The 23,296-nt window shown below is 40.6% G+C and overlaps 1 protein-coding gene across 6 annotated transcripts in view; it reads left to right on the top strand.

Moving 5' to 3' along the window:
• LOC117582010 (CUGBP Elav-like family member 1-A) overlaps positions 1 to 23,296 on the top strand; it is a 57,473-nt gene that overhangs the window by 31,853 nt on the left and 2,324 nt on the right. For 3 of the 6 annotated variants that reach the window (XM_034269522.1, XM_034269526.1, XM_034269524.1), the window contains 3 exons: positions 13,189 to 13,367; positions 16,982 to 17,480; positions 21,617 to 22,234. In XM_034269522.1, coding sequence (XP_034125413.1) covers positions 13,189 to 13,367; positions 16,982 to 17,480; positions 21,617 to 22,234 — 1,296 coding nt within the window. Of the gene's footprint in view, positions 1 to 13,188; positions 13,368 to 16,981; positions 17,481 to 21,616; positions 22,235 to 23,296 lie in introns of those variants that run through there. The other 3 variants (XM_034269525.1, XM_034269523.1, XM_034269527.1) reach the window with 3 other exon arrangements.

The following is a 23,296-nucleotide window of genomic DNA, read 5'->3' on the forward strand; positions in this document are numbered from 1 at the left end:
AGAGCGCAAAGCGATATTCGAGGGGAATTACTGGAAGTGAGGGGAACGGAAAGTCTGAGGGGATAGTTTCAGTAATGAGAATATTTTCTGTTATTCTGTATGCCAGGCGCATATGATATTTGAGGCTATGATGAGAGCAGAGGGTAAAACATAGTTTGGTGGTGCATAATGAAAGTGTGTGTGTAAGTATGCGAGTTTCGTGGAACCTAAACTGTATGCAAATAAATGCATAAGATAAAGGGTGGACGGATTTATCATTTAAAACCTATGCAAGTGGATTTTAAGTGGCATTTCAATAGGGTATTCGAAATCATTCGAACAGTACGCGAGTTACTTGTTATTTGTTAAATTAATTTTAAATTAATAACGGAACTCAAATGCCATATTTTTAGATATGTTTAGATATGTAAAGATTTAGTTATTCAAAAGCTACCCATAGTACACACTAATTAATGTGAAAGATTTTGGCAGATATGTATAACTGGGGATTTAATGAAGTTTTCTCCCAAGCTTTATGGAAAATATCACTTGAATATTTGTTCCTCGATCCTTAATAACTTCAAAACCTCATAAATATGCTCGAAAACGTTCATACCTTCATCCGTACAACTAAGGGCCATTTTGGCCTATGTTTGTACATATGTATGTGTGCTTTAGCATTCACTAATTTTCAATATGTAATTTAGCAAAGCAACTACAAGTTAGAATAAAGTGAAGCTCAACGCTTACTTTGATAGCTAATTTTAATTAACTATATTCTCGTCATTATTTTAAATTTGAGTATTCAGTTTGCTGACTCACCCATACATAGTTCGCACAAGTTTTAAATTCTCTCAATAAAACAAAATCCATTTTCCAATCGCATTTTGGGAAATTATGTAAATGTAGCTAGAAAAAGCCCTATTCATTTCCCACGGTCTCTCACACACAGTGAAACAGCTCAATTTGTTTTGCAGATAATTTGTCCAAACTCTAAGCCAATTGACAAACTGCCAAGCCACGCCCAGGCAAATGACTCCCAGCTGTAACCCATAGAACACCCTCTAACGCATCTAAGGCCCTTCGAATCACAAACAAATCAAACATCAAACAGCAAGAGATAGACAGAGAGACAGAGAGGGGCAGTTGACCAGAGCAAAAGCTGAACAACGAACGAGAGGAGAGGGTTCAACGAACACCACAGAATGAACAACATCCCAGCCACATTTTGCATAGACAATGCACGAGAGTAAAAACAAAAACAACAACAAAACTGAATGCGTTACAGTTCAATAGCAGCACGGAATTAAGAGGTGGAGAGAGGCGTACTGGGGCGGGGGCCACCGGGTCGCTGCTTGATCGACTGGAGGAGGGGCCGTCTGCCCATAAGAACGAAATGAAATTCTGTCGCTACAAAAACACACAAAACAATGCGGAATACGTAATCAATTGATACGGGATGTGTGACACACTCACACAGACGCACACACATGCATATGTATAAGTATTGAGTAGCTGCATATATTTACATGTCAAGAAAAAAGAAAAAATGAAACAGAAAAAGGGAAAATCTAACCTTGGAGCTGGGAAAATTCAACTTAAATAAGCAGCGAAAATGCGCAAATATTGCCTATTTATGTGAGCAATCGGGTGGATGGAGTAGCTTTTTAGACACATATAGATACATATGTATATATATGTACTTATGTATACATATTTAGGTACATTCTAAGTAACTCCCCTACCGCCTCTTGTTGCACGTTAAGAGCTCTGCCTCTAGCGGTGTTGCTGCCTCGAAATCCTTGTGCGTTGTGCCTGCAGCTTAACCATTTTGCAGATGAATTCCGCTTCAGGAATTTTAAGCTAATTAGCAGAGAGAGCCAGAGCATAGAATTTCCTAAGCATGCTGTGCTTTGTATGAGCTTCAGTTTTGCCAAGGAACTGGAAGGGGAATAATGTCTAATAAAGGCTAAAATTGAGTGAATAAGTAGACCAAATTTTTCGTAGAGCGAATATTTGACAGATAGATGGAAAAGATTACTCACAGAACTTACTTCAAACAATGCCCACTTTTTCCCTCCACTTTTGCTTGCAATAAAAACATAGTTATTAAACTAAAAAAATTTAAAAATGCTTAAGAAACTCCCAGCTAATCATCTTTACTTGGCAGGTGGCATCAAGTCATTACAGATTTTAAGGAACTCTCCTATGAAGCATTCAGCATTCCCAAAGCTTTATTTATCGCAACTTTCAATCATCCATCACCACCATTTATGGCTAATGACTTTATTACACAGAATCAACGTTGCAAAAAGTTGTAGCCTCAAATCAAAAGGCAAAAAACTTTGCATTTAATAAGCATCCACACACGACACTCTCCAGTTCCCTTTCCACAAAAAAGTAATCACCTATTGCCAGCAGTTTTGCTCCCTCAAGATCCCGCTCATTATTATGCAAAGCGCATATTGAGGCAAGTCGCAAAAAAAAAAAAAAGCGCAGCTCAAAGAGATATTTTACGAGTGTCTGGTGGCAGATTTGAGCTGCCAGGTGCGGGAGGAGAGAGGGCGATGCTGACTTACAGACTGTGGCAATAAAAATTACTTTTGACGTGACATCTAGGCAGCACCGAAAAAAAATCCGCAAATATGCAGAAACACCTTGAAAATTGAGACAGAGAGAGCGAGAGAGAGACCGAGTATCAGCGAGATTAAATGTGCAGCAAGGCATGAGCTATAAAATGACAAAGGATACAACGCCAAAAATGTATATTACGAGTGTGTCAGTATTTGTTTCTGTGAGTCTGTCTCTCTGCCGCACAACAAAAAAACAATAAGCTTTATTGTCTACAGGGGGGGATCGTGCGTCATAGAACCAGTTTGCACATCAAACAGAATCTGCCTCAGTCAGCCTCAGCCTCAACCTCAGCCAGAAACCGATCCAGACCTCTGGCAAATAATGAGCTACGCAAAAAAGTAATTCAAATATGTGTGCACTTTAATCACCTGAGTGATAGATGAATCTGCAGCTTCTCGTAAGCTGTACAATATGCACCTTCAAATTCCTTTCTAATACATTAAATTCCCTTCTGCCGCTTTTCTTGTTACATTTTCAGACATTTTGATGCCCGATTAACTCGTCAATTAGTGGTAAAAATAAAAATTAAATTGAAGGCGCATATTTTTTGCTGATTGATATTTGCTCAAGTGGTTTTTCATTAAGTAATTTTCAGTTTTCCACTTGAGCGAAAGAAAACAAAACTTCTTTGTAGTTCCCTGGCTCCAAGTGGCTGCAGCTTGCCAAAAACTGAAAAAAATAAAAGCAAAAATTACATACAAAATTGAGATAAATATTAAGTGAAAGAAGGGAAGCGGGGATGCATAAGGGGGTTGCTCTATGACTTTTTCTATATGCACTTGCACGTTTTTTTGTTCTCCCTTCAACTCTGGCGCCCCCCCCTTTATACACATATATTGGGCCTCTCCGCTCAAGGCACATCTCATCTTCAGGGCAAGTTGCCAGTGAAGCACTTGAGCACATCAACAGAGTGGTTCGGGTTGGGGCTGGGGTAGGGGCGCACATTAGAATAGGAATAGCTGCTGGCAGCGGTAATTGAATGAGGAGCAGCACAAAGGCAGCCCAGAAACGGTCATTGGATGGACAAAATAAAAGAAGGAAAACAGCAAAAGGAAAATAAGAAAGAGGGAAAGCCGAACCGGTAATACGCTTATGGAATATGAAGCTGATTTTTGATGATTATTGGGAATCATTTTGTGTAATGAAAATGTGGATAAAATATAAAAAAATTTTAAAGAAATGTTGCAGATTTTTTGTAGATTTATCTAGGAAATTCCTTGCTTCAGCCTGCTTGAAGTTTTTCCTTGTTAACAATTTAGACAACATTTCTGGGTATCTATTTATGCACTTATGTATGTGTACATCCCTTTCTCCTCTTGTAAACTCCACTCCTAGCTAAAAAAAATCACCTCTTTGACGTGAACAGAAAATTGCATACAAAACTCACAAAATATCCTGTACATAACGCAGCACACAAATGAACCCTTCAAGCGTATAGCCAAAATGAGCAACAGCCGGAGGGTAGGGGGGTAGAAAGATCTCTTTAGATCCCTCCCCAAACCCAACATCCATGATGGCAGCTGGTAGTCTGCCTGGTGCAGCGTCCTCGCTGCTCTCTTTACGTTTCAATCTCCACAGCTTCCCCCCTCTTCGGCTTTCCCTCTCTTCATCTTAACCTCTCTCTACAGTTTTCTCTCTCTCCGCAGCTTCTCCCTTTCATGCTGCTGCTGCTGCTGCAGCGGAAATTGTGGCGCTCGCGGGCCGGAAGTGTTGCCAACGTAATCGAAACGTGCCCGGGCTCCTGGCTCCTGTCGACAGAGTCGCTGACGCCGTCCGGTCAGTGGCTGTTATTAGGGCGAGGGCTAGGGATAGGAGCTGTATTGCCATACTTTCTGACTGTTTTCAAAAGTGTAGAGGCAAGGGTAGCACTGGCTAGGGGGAGCACTGGCAAGGGTTGAGTTGGCTAAGTTTAATGATTTCGTACATTTGTCGCAGCGGTTGGCAACACGAATGTCATTAGCTTTTATGATTGTTAATTGTATTTGCGGGGACACGGGGGTGCAGGAGGACGGTGTGTGTGGGGTGGAATTAACTGAGTGGAGGATGAACAGAAAGGCAGTTGAGCAAAGTGGAAGTGGAGTGAACGAAAATGAGACTCTGATTGGATGTGGAAAGGTTTTTCGTTTGTGCATGAATGAAGGTGTCTTAGGTCCTGTTTGAAAGGTAATTCTTTAAAAGGCAATCTATAAAAGAAAAAACGAATTTTTGGTATATTAAACTTATAAGAAAGTTAATGAAAATTATAGTTATTTATTCCGTCTTAAAATGTTTTGATGATACGGATGGATGGACATGAACATCAATGTATACACAAATCCGAGCTCTATATATATATTTTACATCGTTTTATTGCCCTAGTCATGAGTTTTCATCCAATCATCCGTTTGTTTTTTTTCCTGTTTTTTTTCTTTTGGTTTGAAACCCACTTTCATCGCTTTCAAAAGTGGCGCACAAAGCCCCACCTCCACCCCCGCCTTGTGCTCTGTTCTAAATTAATTGCATGCACATAATTATTTCTTACAAAACGTCAACGGGTGGCAAAACGTGGCAAAGCTTACACACACACACCAAAAAACAACAAAAAACACGAGAGAAAAAATAGGAAAAATACTTTTAGTTGAAAATTCCATTTTAATTTCCGTTTCCGCATCAACATTTTCCGCTTGTCAATTATTGCGAAATTATGCAAATATGTTGTGCAGACAGTGGGAAGAGAGGAAGCCGGAGAGGGATGAGGGAGCGCCAGGAGAGAGTCGAAATGTTGAAATTTGTACGCATTAAACGCGTTTCCCACAGAAGGGCTTCTCCCTCTCTAGCACTTTCTGTGTCTCCTCTCTCGCCCTTACTGTGTCTCCTCCCTCGCCTGTCTCTCTCTCTCGCTGACTCTCGCTCCCTCTGTTGTCTCATTCTTTTTTTACTCTCGAGACTCAACACCGCCAGGGAGCTTAATTGAATTAAAACATAAAAATTTCTGCACCGCAATAAGTTTTCTCTGTTGGCCCCTTCAGGGTTTTGGGCCCATAAACCTGTCGGCCATCAGGGGAATGAAACAATTCGGTTTGTGCGCTTAAGGGAACGCTATCTACCCCTCATATGGCGTATGTGTAATGGCTATTTTAGTGCATTTTGATAGGCAGCAACAAGGAGTAATGAGCATCATAATTTTGTAAATTTTACAACATTTTTTTTGTGCGCAATTGGCGGGGACTTTAAATTAATTATGAGAGCACGTGCCGTAAGTATGCAATGGAAATTTGCTGGGCAATTTGCTGTGCAATAAATATTTATACAGCTGAGCAGCAAAGGAACGAGCTACTTAACAACACAATCATATACAGATATGTGAAAAGTTTTAGGAAAGTCCGCAACGGCAGGGCGGGGCAACACTTGAAAGTTTGGAGCGTGCCGCTTGGCTTATTCATTTATCAGTACAGCAAACACACTTATGTATGTGTGGACATAACCAAGGCAGAATTTGGGAATCTCCTTGTCCCTGTGTTAATGCTCAAATTTTAATTGCAATCTGAGCCAAGTAGCCAGCTTAGTTTGTGATTGGCAGTCATCATAATTAATTGAAGATTAAATTGCTTCTTGCAAATAGAACACAGGTTGATGGACACACAACATATTAATTTCAGGTGCTCTGCCAACACAAAATATAAATTCGTAGAGTTTTGTGAGCACAGAAAACATGAATTCTTACAGCTGTGCTTACAAAACGGCAATTTCGAAACTAGAACGAGTTGAATAGCCACAGGAAATCGAAGTCAAACAAAGGAAATGCAAACCCAAATCTCAATATAAATATAAATAATGATTTCCCAAATAATGTCTGCCTTACTGTGTGGCATTTATTGGGGTTCTTGGTGAAATTATAGCCATTAGCTAACACTTGTTCACATCTGTTTTTACATATGTATTGCTTTGCAGCAACTCTGCTCTCTCCACTCTTTGCTCTTTGCTCTCTGCTCTCTACTCTGCTCTTCCCTGTGAAAGCTATGACCCGGCTATGCTTTGAATAATGTTCTCTTACTCGCTTTTCCAACAATCACAGTTACACTCGAAGTACGAGTATCTGTGTGTGCTAGTGTGTTTCTGGCTGGCATGTTAAACATTTATCCTCCTCTGTTTAGTAGACACCCATCCATCCCTTTTCTGCACCTCATTTCAATGTGCCTCGCATTAGTCGCAAATTTCTGTTACATCCGATATATGCAAATCTCAACTTACAATCCTCAGGCGAGCGCAAAATCTGCTTCGACAAAGTTTTATTCGTTTGCCCCTCAGCTCAGCCCCATGAATGCCATTGTTCTGCTTAATGCGTTTGACTTTTGTTTTGCGGTTTTTGTTCTATAGAAAATACATATGTATTTGTATGCGGGTTGAGACTATACTCTAGTGGTGTGTGACTTGAAGAATTCTTTGAGTATTTTTAAAGTAATAGGTAGGCGTAAATTCATAGCTTGTGGTGGCTCATAGTCATAGTCTTGCAGGAGTTATTTCTCATTTATTTGCTGCAATATTTTTGTTCTAGTATTTTCTTAGTATTTTTTTTATATTTATTTAATTATTAAATTTTTTCAACCTTTGTTTTATATATTTTTTATATTTATTTCATATTGATTTGACATTTATTTCCATTCCATTATCTCTGAAAGAGCATCCACATTTCTTTATCTCTTAAAATCTTTCTAGCCATTCCGCAAAGCATACTTAAGTGCGTTTCACTTGCAACCAACCACATGCATGTGTTCATATACATTCATGGCTCACTGTTTATATATTGTGATTGCTGTCAATGCAGCCACGAAAGTACATAAAGTATGCCCAAACATTTTGTATATTTTCTGCTCGCCGCTTAATTTGTTTAAGCTGACAAACACAAACTGAAACGTAGCAGAAAATAATTAAGAGATCGCAGAGCGTGGGAGAATTTATTTGTAATGCAAATTGAATGCAATCTTATGCTTGGCTGACTCCACAGAAAACTCCAATAAGTTAAATGATCTTATGAGTGTGGGAGGTAGCCTAAAGATATTATGCACATGGACAAACTTTGGCCCCCGAGTGTGGGGTGGGAGCTTGACACAAAAGTTGATGTCTCAAGTGTGAAGTGAAATATATGAGAGGGAGGACTTATCTAGGCAGGGAGCTGTGGGGGTGTGGACCCCTTATATAAGTGCAGTTTCCGCTTTTGACTGTGGCATATAAATCTTAAGACAGTTAACGACATCATATGGCAGAGTTGGTCCGCTTTCACTTGGCGCCCCAAGGATGAACTTACAATGCATATGCCACAGAACGGAAGTTCTCCCTCCCCAAAAAAGAGAGCGCAGAACTTTGGCGCATAATTGTAAGGCGGAAGGCACGACGTAGGATGCAGCACGAAGGACCCAACCAAAATGTTCGCTTCGCCCAGGCAGTTGAGGAAACCAATTTGTGGTAATTGTCGTGAAATTGCAATTTCTGCAACTGTAACGGCCCAGAGGACTGACACTGAGAGAGAGAGACAGAGATGGCCCAAAAAACGAGATATATAAGTGCGGTAGAGAGAGAGAGAGATTATAGCGAGACAGAGGCAGCCACCGACTTCATCTCAAATAAAGTTCTCCAGCAGTTTGGCTGACGCCGAGAAAAGGTGAAAATGATAAACTGCCTAAAGCCGAATTAATGCGGAGATTGCTGCTAGTCAGTCAGTCAGTCAACCAGGGGAATGAGCCATGGAAATGAGCCATAAGCCGTTAATGAACGAATGGGCAAGGGGAGGGGCTTTTCCTTTTCTCGAACTTCAACCAACTTTGGGGTAACCACACACAGCACAAAAGAACGCATACTTTGGCATTACCTTTTTTTCTGGACTTTCTGGCAACCGCTTTTATCATCTGTGGAAAAATCACGTGCGCATAAAACTTTCCAATCAGCGATGCCAAATACAAAAGAGGTCCTTAACAAGCTGTTCAAGTGGGGCAGAGAAAGAGTAAGAGAGAGAGAGAGAGAGAGAGAGAGTAAAAGAGTCACAGAGAGACAGAAAGAGAGCTCTCGAACTCAGGTGTCGGCAATAAGTTTTCAGCTCCTTTTGGCATTCTTTTGCTATCTCCTTGGTTGGGGCAGAAAAGTTGCAACTTAAAATGGAAAATCCATACAATAAATATATAAATGTTACTTTCCCGTGTCACACCTGAACTAACCTCAAATAAATTTCGCACATGTGCCGGACAGACGCAGTGAGAGAGGGAGGGAGAGACATAAGATAGAGGGAGAGGCTGCCGCCTGGTCTGTAGTTCAAACAAAGGCCAGTCCGCTGCCTCCGTGTAGAGGAATGCCTCGGAACTCGGGTAAAAACTTTGGTCCTCATGCACGAAAAGGCTGGGGTGGGTTCCGGAGGGAGGACTCCCCTCTAACAGGTTGAGTGCGTTCTGAGTGCTTGGGCTCTGGCTTGGGCTTGGGGCTTGGGGCTTGGTGTGTCTCCACGGATCACCTACCTACCTGTGCCAACTGCAGCCGAATGCAACAATTTCCAATCACTTCCCTTGCAGCGACTCAATTTCCTATATTTATACTTTACGACACATTGGCCCCACTCGTCCTCCTGACAATGCATTGGGAGGGTTTGCGATAAAGATAGAAAGTTGGACTGGGGGATAGGCGAATGTGGGAATGCCCTTGAAAAATGCAGAAACTCAAGGAACAGCTGAAGAGGATAAAATTTAAGAGATTTAATTGGTGTTTGGATAAAGAAAAAGGACAGAAAGTTGATAAAAATGGATTGACATTTTTATGAATTTAAATAAAAAAGTATTATAAATTATTATTATTATAAAAAAAAAAAAATGATACTATTTTGGGTTCAATCTCACTACCCTGCTGACAAAAGATTCTACAACAAGACTGCATCCGAGCTTAGACAACTGCTGTCGAACTTACGCAATGAATCTCTAGCTGCGTATCTGAGAAACTTATACCCTAATTCCAGCAACAATGAATACAACCTATGGAGAGCGACTAAATACCTAAAGAAACCAGCTTAAAGAAACATAAATATTCGCAAAAGCAACGGAACTTGGTGTAGGTCTTTTTTGTCATTTTCACAACATCTGCACTCTGTGTTTCAGCCAAACGATATAAATAATTATATAACAGAGACTGAAGTAGAAAAATTCCTTGAGTCTCCCTGCCAAATGAGCTTGCCTATTAAAAGCATCAAATATGAAGAAGTTGTGACAGAAATCAAATGCTTGAACAATAGAAAAGCACCAGGCCCTGATAAAATAGACGGTATCACCCTAAAAACTTTACCACCAAAACGCATTGGGTTTCTCACTCTTATATTTAACGCGATTCTTAGACTAGACCACTTTCCAAGTCAATGGAAATGTGCAGAGATCGTTATGATCCTAAATCCAAACAAAATAGAAACGGAATTGACATCATACCGTCCCATTAGTCTGTTGACAATATACTTGAAATTGTTTGAAAAAATACTATTGAAGAAAATGTTGCGAATTTTGGACGAACTTTCCATCATTCCTGAATACCAATTCGGACCCGGGTCACAGGGTTATTAATGATATAGTTTCGGCATTTGAAAACGAAACAAATACTGCACTGCTGCATTTGTTGATGTTCAACAAGCGTTAGATCGAGTCTGGCACAAAGGTTTGTTGTACAAGATAAAGAAATGGCTACCTGCTCCGTACTATTTATTAATCAAATCAAATCTGGCTAAAAGATGATTTTACGTGCAGCCATAACAAACAACTGCACTGTTGCAACATATGCTAATTATACAGCCGTTTTAGCCACAAGCACATCTATAAATGAACTCCTGCAGAGTGAGCTAAGCCTAATTGAAGACTGGTTTCTTCGATGGAGAATTAGAATCAACGTCCTGAAATCCGTCCAAATAACGCTTTCATTAAGACCAGGTAACTGCCGAAATGTTTCTCTTAACGGCTCACCAATTCCACAAAGTACCTGTGTGAAGTATCTCGGCTTGCATCTCGACCGCAGATCAACATGGAAAAACCACATTAAAGCAAAATGTCAACAACTTGGACTTAAAACACTAAAAATGTCCTGGTTGAAAATCAGAAACCACTTTTGGAAAACAAAATTCGTCTCTACAAATCCATACTGAAGCCTGCTTGGACCTAAGCTATACAGCTCTGGGAGACTGCTAGCAACTCAAATATTGAGATACTTCAGCGTTACCAATCAAAAACTTTGCGACACATTGTCAATGCTCCGTTTTACGTATCTAATGTAAATATCCACAAAGATCTGAATATTCCAACAATTAAAGAAGAAATAAAGAAAACTAGTAAGAAATACATCGACAGACTCCACAACCACGAAAATAATTTATCCTTAAGTCTATTAGACAATAGCTTATCAGTAAGAAGACTGAAAAGAAACCACATTCTCGATCTCCCCGATAGATAAATCCAACAAATTTAAAAGATGTTATATATAAAGCAGGGCTCATTGGAAAACTTATATTTCTGTTAATTTAATATTAATTATACAATTTACTTATTGTTTAAACAAACAGATTGTAAATATAAAGAGAGAGAGAAAAAAAAAATCTTTATATTTGGATAATTTTAAATACTAAATTGAATAATTAAATTTCAGATTGAAAGTGACACTAAAAGTGCATAAATTAAATTAGGTGATGTAAGCCCCTTTAAACTGCACACATTTCTTGGACCTTCCACAACACCCTTTCTGAACCTGCTTTATGGGTGTCTTCCATTGTCTCAGTGTCATCTTCACTTAACGCACAGAACCTCTCTCCATCTCAGCTTCTGGAGCTAGAGTATCTAAAGTGGTTTGAACGCACGCTTAGTTTGTTTTTGAGAGAATTTCAAAGTCCATCTCCCCCCTGCCTCATGCGTATGTGTGTCTGCAAAAACTTTAAGGGTGAGTGTTCGAAAGTGTTGCAGAAATGAAAGTTTTTCTTCTTATTTGCTGCAGTTCCCCCGTTCTTGTTGCATTGATTCGATTTGTTGCGATTGCGTTTTTAGTCTTTTGCATGTGCGAACCCCGAACCAGAAAAAGTTTTGCCCAACTCCCACACACACTACGCTCTTCGCTCTCCATCTTCCACTCTACACTCTTCTCCTTCCGTACTGGTTCCACAGATAAAGCATAACAATTGCCATGCACAAAAACTTTTGCCTCTACAAATGTAACTAGTTTGGTTGCAGTCTACTCCCCTCTCCCCACCCACACCTCCCCCGTCGATATGCCAAAGATAAAGAAAATTTATTGTTGCAGCTTAAAGTTCCTTTTGCCCCTTCCGAGTCCCAGCTGCTTGTTTACAAAGTTGTCCCCTAAAACCCTCGAAAATATCACTCATACATCGTGTGCTCAACAATTTGGGTTAAATACCTTGCTGGTCGATCGTTAAACATGCAAAAGTAAAGCACGCACATTGGGGGGGAGCAGCTCATTATTGTATTTAAGAGCCAAAAAAAATCTATGTATTGAACATATTTTTACCTGTTGTGGGGGTGTCGAGGGTGCACATTGAAGGAAGGGAGAAACGAATTGTAGATGCTAGAGAGGAGGGAGTTTGCAGAGATATTTCTGGAGAGTTTCTAGAAGGTTTTTGAAAGAGATTTCTAGAGAGTTATATAGCGCTGAGTCGTGGAAGGGTTTTTTGCAATAAAATAAAAAGTCGAAGGCACTGTATTCAGTGATCGGTAAAATATTAATATTATAAGGTTTATTATACCATTATCATTGAGTGTGAAGCGAAATTTGTTAAATTAATAACTAAAATTCATAAGAAAATATAAATATGAAATTCTATTACTTCCCTATTGTTTTTAAATCTACAAAAAATCACAGAAAAATGCTGGTCATAATTTATTTTTTCCATGAAACTACAGAGATGAATTCTAGAGACTAATTAGATCAATACTTGCGTTGAGCAGCTCCATAAATTATTATTAAATTACCATTATATACCCAATCACATTTTTTTTGTTCTGAAAGGCATCTTTCAGCTTGAAAACAGCCAAATACTCCGCTCTGTGTTGCCTTTTGCTTTCCCATAAGCTTTAAAGCTGTTAAGCTACAAATACACGCACAGAAACGTACTCCCTGCACCCACATTCATTCACCTCTGCGTGGGTGTTTGTTGGTGTGTGAGCGCTTTTAATGCCATTTTTATGGCCACCATTTCGAGCTCGCGTCAGTTATTCAGTCACTCACTGAGTCAGTTAGTCAATCAGCCAGTCCCCGTTCCAGCTTCATCTGAGGCAACATTTATACAGCCGCGATGTACGATCTGAGGGCTGGCTAAAGTACCACACACCGCATGCCATAATAATAGTCAATCCGGTCGGTGCCTTCTGCATCGGCAACTCATTAAGTTTTGGCTTTAAAAACAACTCGTTGTTTGGCGACCTCTTGACCCGCAGCCTCACGTAATTTTTCGCTATTGTTATTTACGTTAATTTTTTCTTAACTTCAACTGGCAGCATTTATTTTATTTGTAACATTTTTGTATGAATTCATTCAGCTTACATTTTTATTTAAAAAAACATTTTCTGATGTATTTTACAGAGCGTAAACTTTTCGTGGGAATGTTGAACAAAAAGTACACGGAGGCCGATGTGAGGCAGCTATTCACGGGCCATGGCACCATTGAGGAGTGCACCGTGCTGCGGGATCAGGCCGGACAGAGCAAGGGCTGTGCCTTCGTTACATTCGCAACTAAACAGAATGCCATTGGGGCTATCAAGGTGAGTGGAAAGGGTATGATATAGAGGATAAAGACAGAGCTTTAAGGAAGAATTTTTTACATACCCTGGTTTATGACAGAATTTGAAGTGTTTTATAAGCAAATTGTAGTGGGATAATTTTGAGAAGATATATTTGTAACTATTTTTGACTTTAAAGCTCCAAATAGTCCCTTTAATAGTCCCAGCATCTCCCAAGTTTCAAGACTCCAACGACTATACTTGGGCATAGCAAAAATTGTCAAGCAAATTACCTTTAAGGGAAATCAAAGGCGCTTAACAATCTCATCATTTCTGCTGCTGCTCCTGCAATTGCTGCTGCTCCAGTCTGCCTCTGCTGCCCCTGCTGCTGCTGTGTTGGAAAAACTGTCGCAATGATTAATTGCTGAGGCGGCAAGAGTCGCGCATATAAAACACGACTCTACAACACACACGCTAAAGCAGCCATAGAGGCACACACACACAGCTGCACAGCTTCATTCCACAATGGCAGGCAGGCCAGCAACAAAAACCGCATGCAATGGCAAACAGGAAGGAGAAATGCAAGCAAGACGCCGCCTCTGGCAGCGGAAGAAGTCAACGGGAATGCTGGATAGACCACACACACTCACACACACCCCTACACACACACACACACACATGCAAGTTTTGCGCCGGAAACAGGCAAAATTACAAACTTCCGACAGCCAAACACACACAAACTCATGTAAGCAGAGCGAAAGGGAAAGGGAGACACATTGTAAGCGGCAGGGAGAGAGAGATAGAGCGGGAAGTGGGAGCTAAAGTTCTGGGCAGTCCAAGCATGTTGTCTGCGCCTCTGTTTCTGTGTATATTGCACATAATTTGTCGCCTTTTGCAAGATGAATGTTGTATTGTGGGTGCTGGGTGGGGCACAGCCATTATAAAGCCATACAGGCACACATTTACATGCACAGGGAGACACAGAGAGACAGAAGCTATTACAGAGAGAAGTGAGTACATACTGTACTGGATTGTATGCTTGGTTTTACTGTACTTTACGTGTTTTTTTACACTGGAGTTGCGATAGGATTGTGCTCAGGGTTCTGCAGAGACTGGATTTGAGGACTCTTTCTGGAATTCTCTTTGAGAACTCGTTGTGAGTATTTTTGGACTCATTCTGGGTCCGCTTTTGTGACTTTTTTGGAACTCTTTTGGGACTCCTTCTGGGGCTCTTTGCGGGAGTTTTTCTGGGACTATTATTCCTGTAAAAATCCAAGAACGTCCCTCAAATTATTCAAAGCTATGTTCCTACACACGAGCTACCACTGTACAGGCACATGTGTCTATGTGTGTGTCTCAGCGATTTTAATGCATTTGAAGTCAAATTACGGCATGCTAGTCACGCACGAGCCAGCAATGAGCTTGTGCTTGGGTTGGCGCCACGACCTGAAGATGGACCCAAGCAAAGCTGATACTTAGCGGGAGATGGGAGCTACAGGAGGAGCTGAGAGCTGGTAGTTGCAGTTGGTAACGGGAAGCGGAAGAGCTGCTGCTTGGCCCTGGCCAAAATGATTTGGCTTCGTCTTGTCCAGTCAAGCGGCGTGGGTTTGCAAAGTCATTGCAGTCTATTGACGCCTGAAAGTATGCAGGGCCATCAAATGCAATCCAAAGACGATAAAATTGCCAAGACCCAAGCTCTGCTCCGCCCACACTCCTACACCACGCCAAGATGCTCTGCAGCTCAAGTTGAGAGCTGTTGGCAAAAATGCATTTAATATTAATGTGTCATGTTTATAGCCCCAGCAATTTATGCTGCACTGCTCCACCATTAACTCTGTTTTTCTATACATAAAACAGGAATAGAGATAGAAGAGGGAAGGAGGGGTTAAGGGGTTGAGAAAGCAAATGATGGTCGCATTTTTCAACGCATGCAGATTTCCCTCTTCCTTTTTTTTCGCTTTCGTCTCTCGCTAATTTGTCAAGTGGTTGGAGCGCAGTTTTGGTATGCGGTTCGTTTCAGCTTTTTTAATGCTCAACTCTGGGCTCTGGAAGCCAACGGATCATTTAAGTCGTTTACAGTTGCCGTTTTGTATGGTAGCCGAAAGGGGTGAAGAGAGGAGAAGCTCGACGAGAAATTGAAGGAAATGCTAGGGAAAAATTAAAGTAATTTTTAATCATTTCATGGGCACGAAGCGCAAATGTTCTAAAATATTCTCAATGATGGCAGTGACTTTTAAAGACTTGCCCGTTATATAATAAGCAATTATTGTTGCTTGAATTACAATTCGTTGTTAATTTTTCATATATTGAAAATGCCTTACTTCCTCTAGGGGTTTTATCTGGCACTCCTTTGCTAACTTCCTCTCCTGCCCCTTGGCATTTGCAGCAGACACTCAAAATCGTTGCAGCAGTCACTGCAGGACTGCTCAGAGTTTGATAAATTGTATGGCCACTGAGGCAGAGTTGAGGCTTACAGCAGCAGAATAATGACGCGCACTTAAGCCGTGTCCCCCGGCCCAGGCTCCCTCCTCAGCGCGCCACAACAGACAGCTGACAGCGCAGACCCATTTGTACGCTTAGGCGACTTAATTTACACCTTTCTGCTAAGCCCAAAAACAAACAAAATTCCACTCTGAACTCTCGCGCGAAACCAGGCCAAACATTTAGTCAAGGCTGCCATTTAGGCTGTGGTGGGGTCTGAGGCTGAGGCTGGTGGTCTTGCGGGGAGGGGACTGAGACTGTGTTACAATGGTGGACTGGGAGCAATGTTTCCTGGGTTAGCCACTTTACTTATTTTCCGGTTTATGTAGACTTTATCATTGAAACTCATCCAACGGCTATGGCGGCTGCGGCTCCCGGGGCGCCCCAAAAACTTCCGCTCAATTGTGGTGGCGACAAACGGTGGCAACTCTGGCCTGCATCCTGGCCTCGGCCCGCCAGTATCGTGGCAGGCACCAGCAGTGCTCTTTAATTACATTGACTATAATTCTTGCGGCTCTCTGGCGCGACTTTTATAGCCGGCGCATTGTTTTGCCACTGTCGTTGCTGCTCCACTGCTGCCCCTGCCGCTGCCCCTTCAGTTGCAGCTACGTCTGTTCTTGGCTACAAAGTAATTAGGGAAATTTCCGACCTTTTTAAAAAGGTCTTCGTAGTAAGAAACAAACCCTTCTGAAGAAGGCTGACATTACACACAATTTTCTAGAGGTGGTAGGACTTCTTTTGGTAGGATGAAAGAGTTGTCGTGTAATTTGGGTGCAAGGAAGGGACTAGTGAAAATATAAGTTCGATGTTGCAGGGGTTTTATTACTGGGATTTCGTGCCGAACGAATAAAATAGTTTAACATTAATGAAAGGATAAAGTTCGAATTATTTAACAGTGAAAGAACCAAATTATTAATGTAATTATTATGGAAAATATAATCGAATTTTTAAGGATTATTGAGTAGCAGCAGCGTGAACAGAGCGAAGGCGCTGTTAACAGCGCAGGTTTGCAGGTTTCGCAAGCTTGCTACTTGTGAACGCTCTGCTAAATAAACTCAAAAGTCATTAACAATACAAAAAAATAGTTTTCACTGAGGAAAGAATATGAAAAATTGAGAAAACAATTTGACACTAAATTTACAAATTTAAATACATTTTCCCTTCCCCCTTTTCAGTCCCTTCACCAAAGTCAAACCATGGAGGGTTGCTCCGCACCACTGGTCGTCAAATTCGCCGACACGCAAAAGGAGAAGGACCAAAAGAAAATGCAGCAGCTGCACGCCTTTTGCGGCATCAATGCGCTGACCAGCCAAACGCCGAGTGGAGCATCCGCGGCTGCCAACACGCCCACCGCCAACACAGCCACCGCCCTAATAGCGGCACCACCCACGGCGGCTAGGCCCAATCCCTCAATGGCAGCAGCACTGGCTGCCGTACCACCTGTGCAGCAGGCGGGCAGCGGCACACAGACAGCACTGGTCTCGGTGCCCACATCCGCACAGTTGAATGCCTCGTTGGCGCCTACACTGTTGGGGGGTAATCCGCACCAAGGAGCAGCAGCAGCTGCGGCGGCCGCAGCGGCCTACCTAGGCGGAGATCCAGCAGCAGCGGCGCACCTCCAGCTGTACCAACAGCTGCACAGCTACGGACTGAGTCCGGCACATTATCTGCCAGGTGAGTGGAGAAAAACTTAGAATGCTAAGATCCCTTTAGGTTAAAACCTGCCCCCAATCCGAACCCAAACCTAAGCCCAAAACCACATCTGATCGATCTGTTTTAGCTCAAAGTTACAGACAAATCCACAGCGTTGCATCATCTGATTCTGTCTCTGTCCCTATCGTTTCATTATATATGTCTGTCTCTGTTCTGTTTCACCCATTTTCTCGATATTTTTCCTCTCAAAAGAATTTTAATCGTATTTTAGTGAGTTTTTATATATGTTGTTTCTTTTTATCGCGCACTTAATTTGTGTTTTTCTTTTTTTTCTGCAACCCGCACACAAAGAGAACAAATGAATCCGCATTAATTGTAATTTTAATTGCTTGTTTTTGTAGTATACTTATTTTAATTTTCCTGTTGTTCTCATTCATTTTGGCCGTTTTTTATTCACTTGATCGTAACATTTTAATCCTCCGAGTGTGAGTGTGTGTTTAATTGGGGACAAGAAGAGTATTGGAAGATTTATTAGCAGGTGGTAGCCACTCACATGTTTTATTTGTTATACTGTAAAAAAAAAAGATAGAAAGTAGGAAATGTACTAAAAAAATATAATTAAAATTATGAAATTTATTTTCTTCACTTTCTAACAATAATTTGAAGTAAACTCTCTTCAACTTTATTGGTCTGCAAGTTTTCAATATTTTTGTAATTTAAAATTACATTAAAATTTCTGGAAATAGAAGGAAATAATCTGAAAAAAATTTCCATAATGTAACAAACAAAAGCATTAAAAAACGTTTCATGTGCGTAAGATAAATGTTTTTCGCTTAGTTTCAATGAAAGCTCCACTGCAGTCATTTGTTGAACGCTTAAAAAAGTCAACATGAATTAATGTAAAACTTACAAATAAAACTCACTTTTTGCCTCTTTTTTTGTTGAATGCCAAAGCCTATCGTTGCTTCATTTATAAACAGCAAACTCGGTTTAGACAGGAGCATAAAGCAAAACAAAAGTGAAGAATTGGACAAAAGCTGTGCTCCCCCCGCTACCGCTCTGTGCACCCCAGTGACAACTGTCAAATAATTAATTTCAATTTAAGCAAGGAAATTTGCATAAATTCAGACGAAGAGACAGACAAATGAAGAGAGAAAACGATGGAAAGGCTAGGCCAGAAGCAGGAGCAGCACAAGGACCAGAAAGAAGGCCCACCAGCCTGCAGAGAAGCCATGATGAATAAAACAAAAACATTGTAATAGGATTAAAAGGTGGACAACGACAATGACAGGGGATGACAACAACAACTGCAGTATAGCGATGATGATGGCCTCCCAGACGGACAAACAGATTTTGGACGCACACACACAGAAACCACAGACAGCCCCCGTGAACACACGTGCAGGGCGTCAATGTAAACGTGTTGCATATGCAACGTCGCTTCATTAGAATGACCGACGTGCCACTCCCCGAACTCTACGTCTGGCCAGTGGTCCGTCTCGACGTGAACGTGAACATTTTGCGCATAACAAATCAAGCACAAGAGAAAGCTTGAACAAACAGCAGAACTCGGCAAGGAAGAGGACAGAGAGACAGAGCAACAGAACAAAAAAAAGAATGAAATACTCGTAAAAGGGGGGAATCACAGACAGCCAAATGTTGAGCGGCGCGTGATGTAATCGCACAAAGCACAAACAAAAAATACGAGCAGGGATATATACATACATAGGGGAAAGTTAGGATGCTCTTACGAACGACAAAACTGTGACAGAATTTTGAGAATAATTTCTTAGAGAATTAGAGCATTGGAGGCTAAGGAAATAAAGTCCTTAAAAGAGAATTTTGAAAGCCGAAAAACTTTTACAACCTTCCTTAATAATTAACTTCTTGTGCAACCTGCAAACTTGATTACTCAATTGCAAAATCCCACATCTAAAGCGAAAGGGTATTGCTGGGTTATAGCTGCAGGGAACTGCCAACCTCACGGCAGTAACAGTAAGCTGACAGTAAGCGGCGACAGTCAGGGACAGTCAGGGGTAGTTAGAAGGAACTTAGAGCAACGACGTATGCCACTTGAATAACAAATGACGTTTTTAAATGTCAGAGCTCCTCATCCAGAGCAGAAAGAGGAGCACCAGAAGCTGGCAGAAGCCGAGACTGGCAGAAGGAGCTGGCAGCACCAGAAAGAAGGAACTCTGATGGCCAGCAAATGTATGGAACGTGTCCTCTAGGTTTGCTTCCTCCTCCACTCGAAGTTTCTTTCTCCCTCTTTGTTGTATATTCTACGTAAGTGCTGAATGGAAACCGTTAAGTGGATGCGGCGGACCTGAAAACGTTTGCTGATTTAACCAATTTCGGCAAAAGATAACGAAGAAACTTTATTTAATTTTGGAAAAAGGCATTTCAACGTAGTAGCTAATTATTTGGCAGGAAAAAGGAATATTTTACTCTTCGCACACATGAAGAATGTTTACCCAAAACACGTGAGAGCTGAAATCACAAAGAAATAATCCAAGCAAGAACGTCTTTGTGCATTTTTTTTCTTCTGCAAGTTGAACATTTTTACAAGACTTGGCGAAGTGCCCCAGGGCCAAGACGCCATCAAAGGCAAAGCAGCACAGAAGGGAACCATAGAAAATGCGGCTGGGGTATACAAAAAACAAAGGCGAGACTGCCCCAATAGCCTGGGGAAAGCCGCAAGAGGCGCTGGTATGTAAAACAAATGCAATTCCAATGTGGAAAAATAGAAGAAAAAAAGTAACCCTTTAGTTGTCCCCAGGTGAGAACACTTTAAGTTTTATTATGCCCACAAAAAAGTTGGGGGAAAGGAAGATCTAAGGATCTAAGGGGAGTCCAAACTAAACACACACACAGACAGGAAGACCCACCCAAAGCCTCCTGGAAGCTCATTCATAGCGATGAAAGCAATTTTGTGTGCATATTCTTTAAATATACCAGACAATATCCCCCCGTGTTTCCACACCCGTTCCACCACGTGAATGTCTCTGTGTCCATATCTTTCTCTACTCCACACACACACACACACACATGTACCTGTCTCTTTCTTATGTGTTTGCTAGGCTCCTTGTTTTGTGTAGAAAAAGCTTTCACTCATTCGCCGCTCCGCCATTTATGAAACATGGAAATGAATCCGCAACGGAAGACTTCCCTTCGTTTCCTGTTTCTTTTTTCCCGCCTCCTAAGATTTTTTTACCTCATTTATTTGATACAATTGATTAAGTTTATTTGAAATATGTTAAAGCTTATGCCTAACTGCATTCTATTGAAATTGAGATTAATGTATTTATTTAACTGTCTGATTTTGTCTCTGGCTTATATATTTATTTTTCAAATTATTATTTGTTATTTAACTCCTTGCATCCCCTCCTTATTTATATCAATTTTTATTTCATTCCCACACTTTTCTTATTATTTGAACTATTTTGTAACCCTTTTAGTTATATAATTTAATCGAAACTATTTTTTAATTTAATCCAAAATTAGCAAACAAAATAATTTTTATTCTTTTTTCAATTTCAATTAATTGGAATTTTAATTTAAATTAAAACTAAATTAAACATTTTCATAAATGATCTAAAAAATAATTTCCAGTTTCTTTAGTTCTCTATTTATTTTAGTATTTTATAATGAATTAATTTTGTATGTTTATTTTATTTTATCATTTTATGTTTTACATTTTCATATTGTTCTTGTTTTTCCCCTCCCCTATTTTTCGTTTCTTATCTGTTCCGTGATTTATTTTTGTTATTACTATTTGTTGAACTATTTCTTTTGATTTGTATGTTTAAATATTTACATGAATTTTTTATCTATGAAAATCGAAACAAAACAAAAAACAACAAAATAATTGCATTGCAAACCAAAAACACAAAAAATTAAATATCAAAATTAATTTTTTTTGTATAATTTTTGTAAATGTAAATAATCCAATTGGGTGTGTGTTTTCTTCTATGTTTTTTATATATAAATATTCGTTGAACATTTTTTGGTATGTCTATGATTGACTCTGTGGTCATGTACAAAAAAAAAACAATCAATCAACTCAACCAACTCAACCAAAACCTTAAAACCATAAAACCAAAAACTCAAAAACTGTACAAAAAAAACACAAACAATAAATAAATATGGAAAATCAGGACTAAATTTCCATCCACCGGATAACAGTGCCACACACCACAGCCAGCACGGCCCACCCGGGGTCGGGACAACATCCGTCGGTGCAGCAGCAGCAGCAAATCTATCGGCTGCAGCAGCAGCAGCCGCATCCACAGCACCTCTCTCACTTGGCAGCGGCGGCCCATCATCATCCGCAGCATCCCTCGGCGGCGGCGGTGGCAGCGGCAGCAGCATCGGGCTCCCTACCGCCGGGCATGCTCCTAGCGCTGGACTGCTCGCCGCTCCATCCCTGTCTATGCAGAATCTGGTAACACTGCTAGCCTCCGCGCCCTCACCCCACCAGCAGCACCATCATCAGCATCCGCTCACCATCGCCCCCAACAACAACAGCAACAACAATAACAGCAGCAGCAACAGCAACCACAGCATACACAACATCCACAATCACCCTGCGACCAGCAGCAGCAGCAGCAGCAGCATCATCAACCAACGTCAACAGCAGCACTCACTGATCTATGCCCAGCCCGGAGCAGGGTCCTCTGCTGCACAGCTGCTTCAGCATCCGTACAGCATGTCCCAGCTGATGCCCCAGGCGCATCAGTCGAGCGCCGGCCAAACGCTGTCGCTGAATGCGCTCTGTAAGTAGATCGAAATCCTCAACTCCGATTGTGTCTTTATACTCCATGTATCCATGTGTGTATTTAGTGTCCACTTGTATCCAATCTGTCTGTGTAAGTGTTTTAACTGTTTTGTCTTACAATGTTCTAAAACAATGTTCAAACCACTCGAGGTTTACTTTCACTTACAAAAAATAGGAGAACCCTTGCCCCCCACACATGCATGAGCACCCCAGGCTTAGCCACGCCTCGCTGCGCCCTGCTGAAAATACTAACACTACACAAAGCATCTGCCAAGAGAAAATAACATACATTCACAATTTATTGTACATTTTAAAATATGAGATTGATGGTTAGTTTTACCCCTAATGAAATAAAATCGAATCTACAATTTATGAGAATTCCCTCTAATAAAAATTAAATTTGTCATCAGATCATCTCTTATAAAATAAAATCTCTACCTGAATGATATAAAATCCAAGCTTAAGTTTGGATATTCTTATAACAATGACAGTTCTTTAGAGATCATCTCTTAAAGTGCAAAAGAATAGTAACAAAACCTGTTTCTTGAATCCCTTTGTTTAATATAATATCTCCTAAAACTTCCAGCTGGTCTAAAAACATGTTTTGTAACCATATTCCAAGCTGCTTCCCAATGATTATTCCAATTTGTTCCCTTTCCACCCAGCTTGATACCAGAAACCCTTTCCACAGAATCAACCCTCTTCCCCCTCCAGTGTTATACAGTCTGGTGTTTATTAAAAATATATATTCACTAATATAAAGGCCTTTACCAATTTCCGCAGGCTCTGTCAGTACCAAAAACTCTATTGTTATTTAAAATTGTCTATATGTACATTCCTATCTTTATTGGTCTCCCAAAATCCACTACCACTAATAAGATGTACACACATACATATGAATTTATTTACAATCTGTGTATCTGTGTGTAAAAGTTTCTAATTCAGGGTTTTGTGCTCTCCGTGTGTTTGTTGTTTGTGTTCATCCGTTTTGCCAATCTCTGTCAATAAAAAATATGATATTTTGAAACCAACACAGAAAGCAAATGAGTAAAAAATGAAA

Source organism: Drosophila guanche, unplaced genomic scaffold (assembly GCF_900245975.1).
Source record: "Drosophila guanche unplaced genomic scaffold, DGUA_6, whole genome shotgun sequence".
In the NCBI taxonomy this organism is placed as follows: domain Eukaryota; kingdom Metazoa; phylum Arthropoda; class Insecta; order Diptera; family Drosophilidae; genus Drosophila; species Drosophila guanche.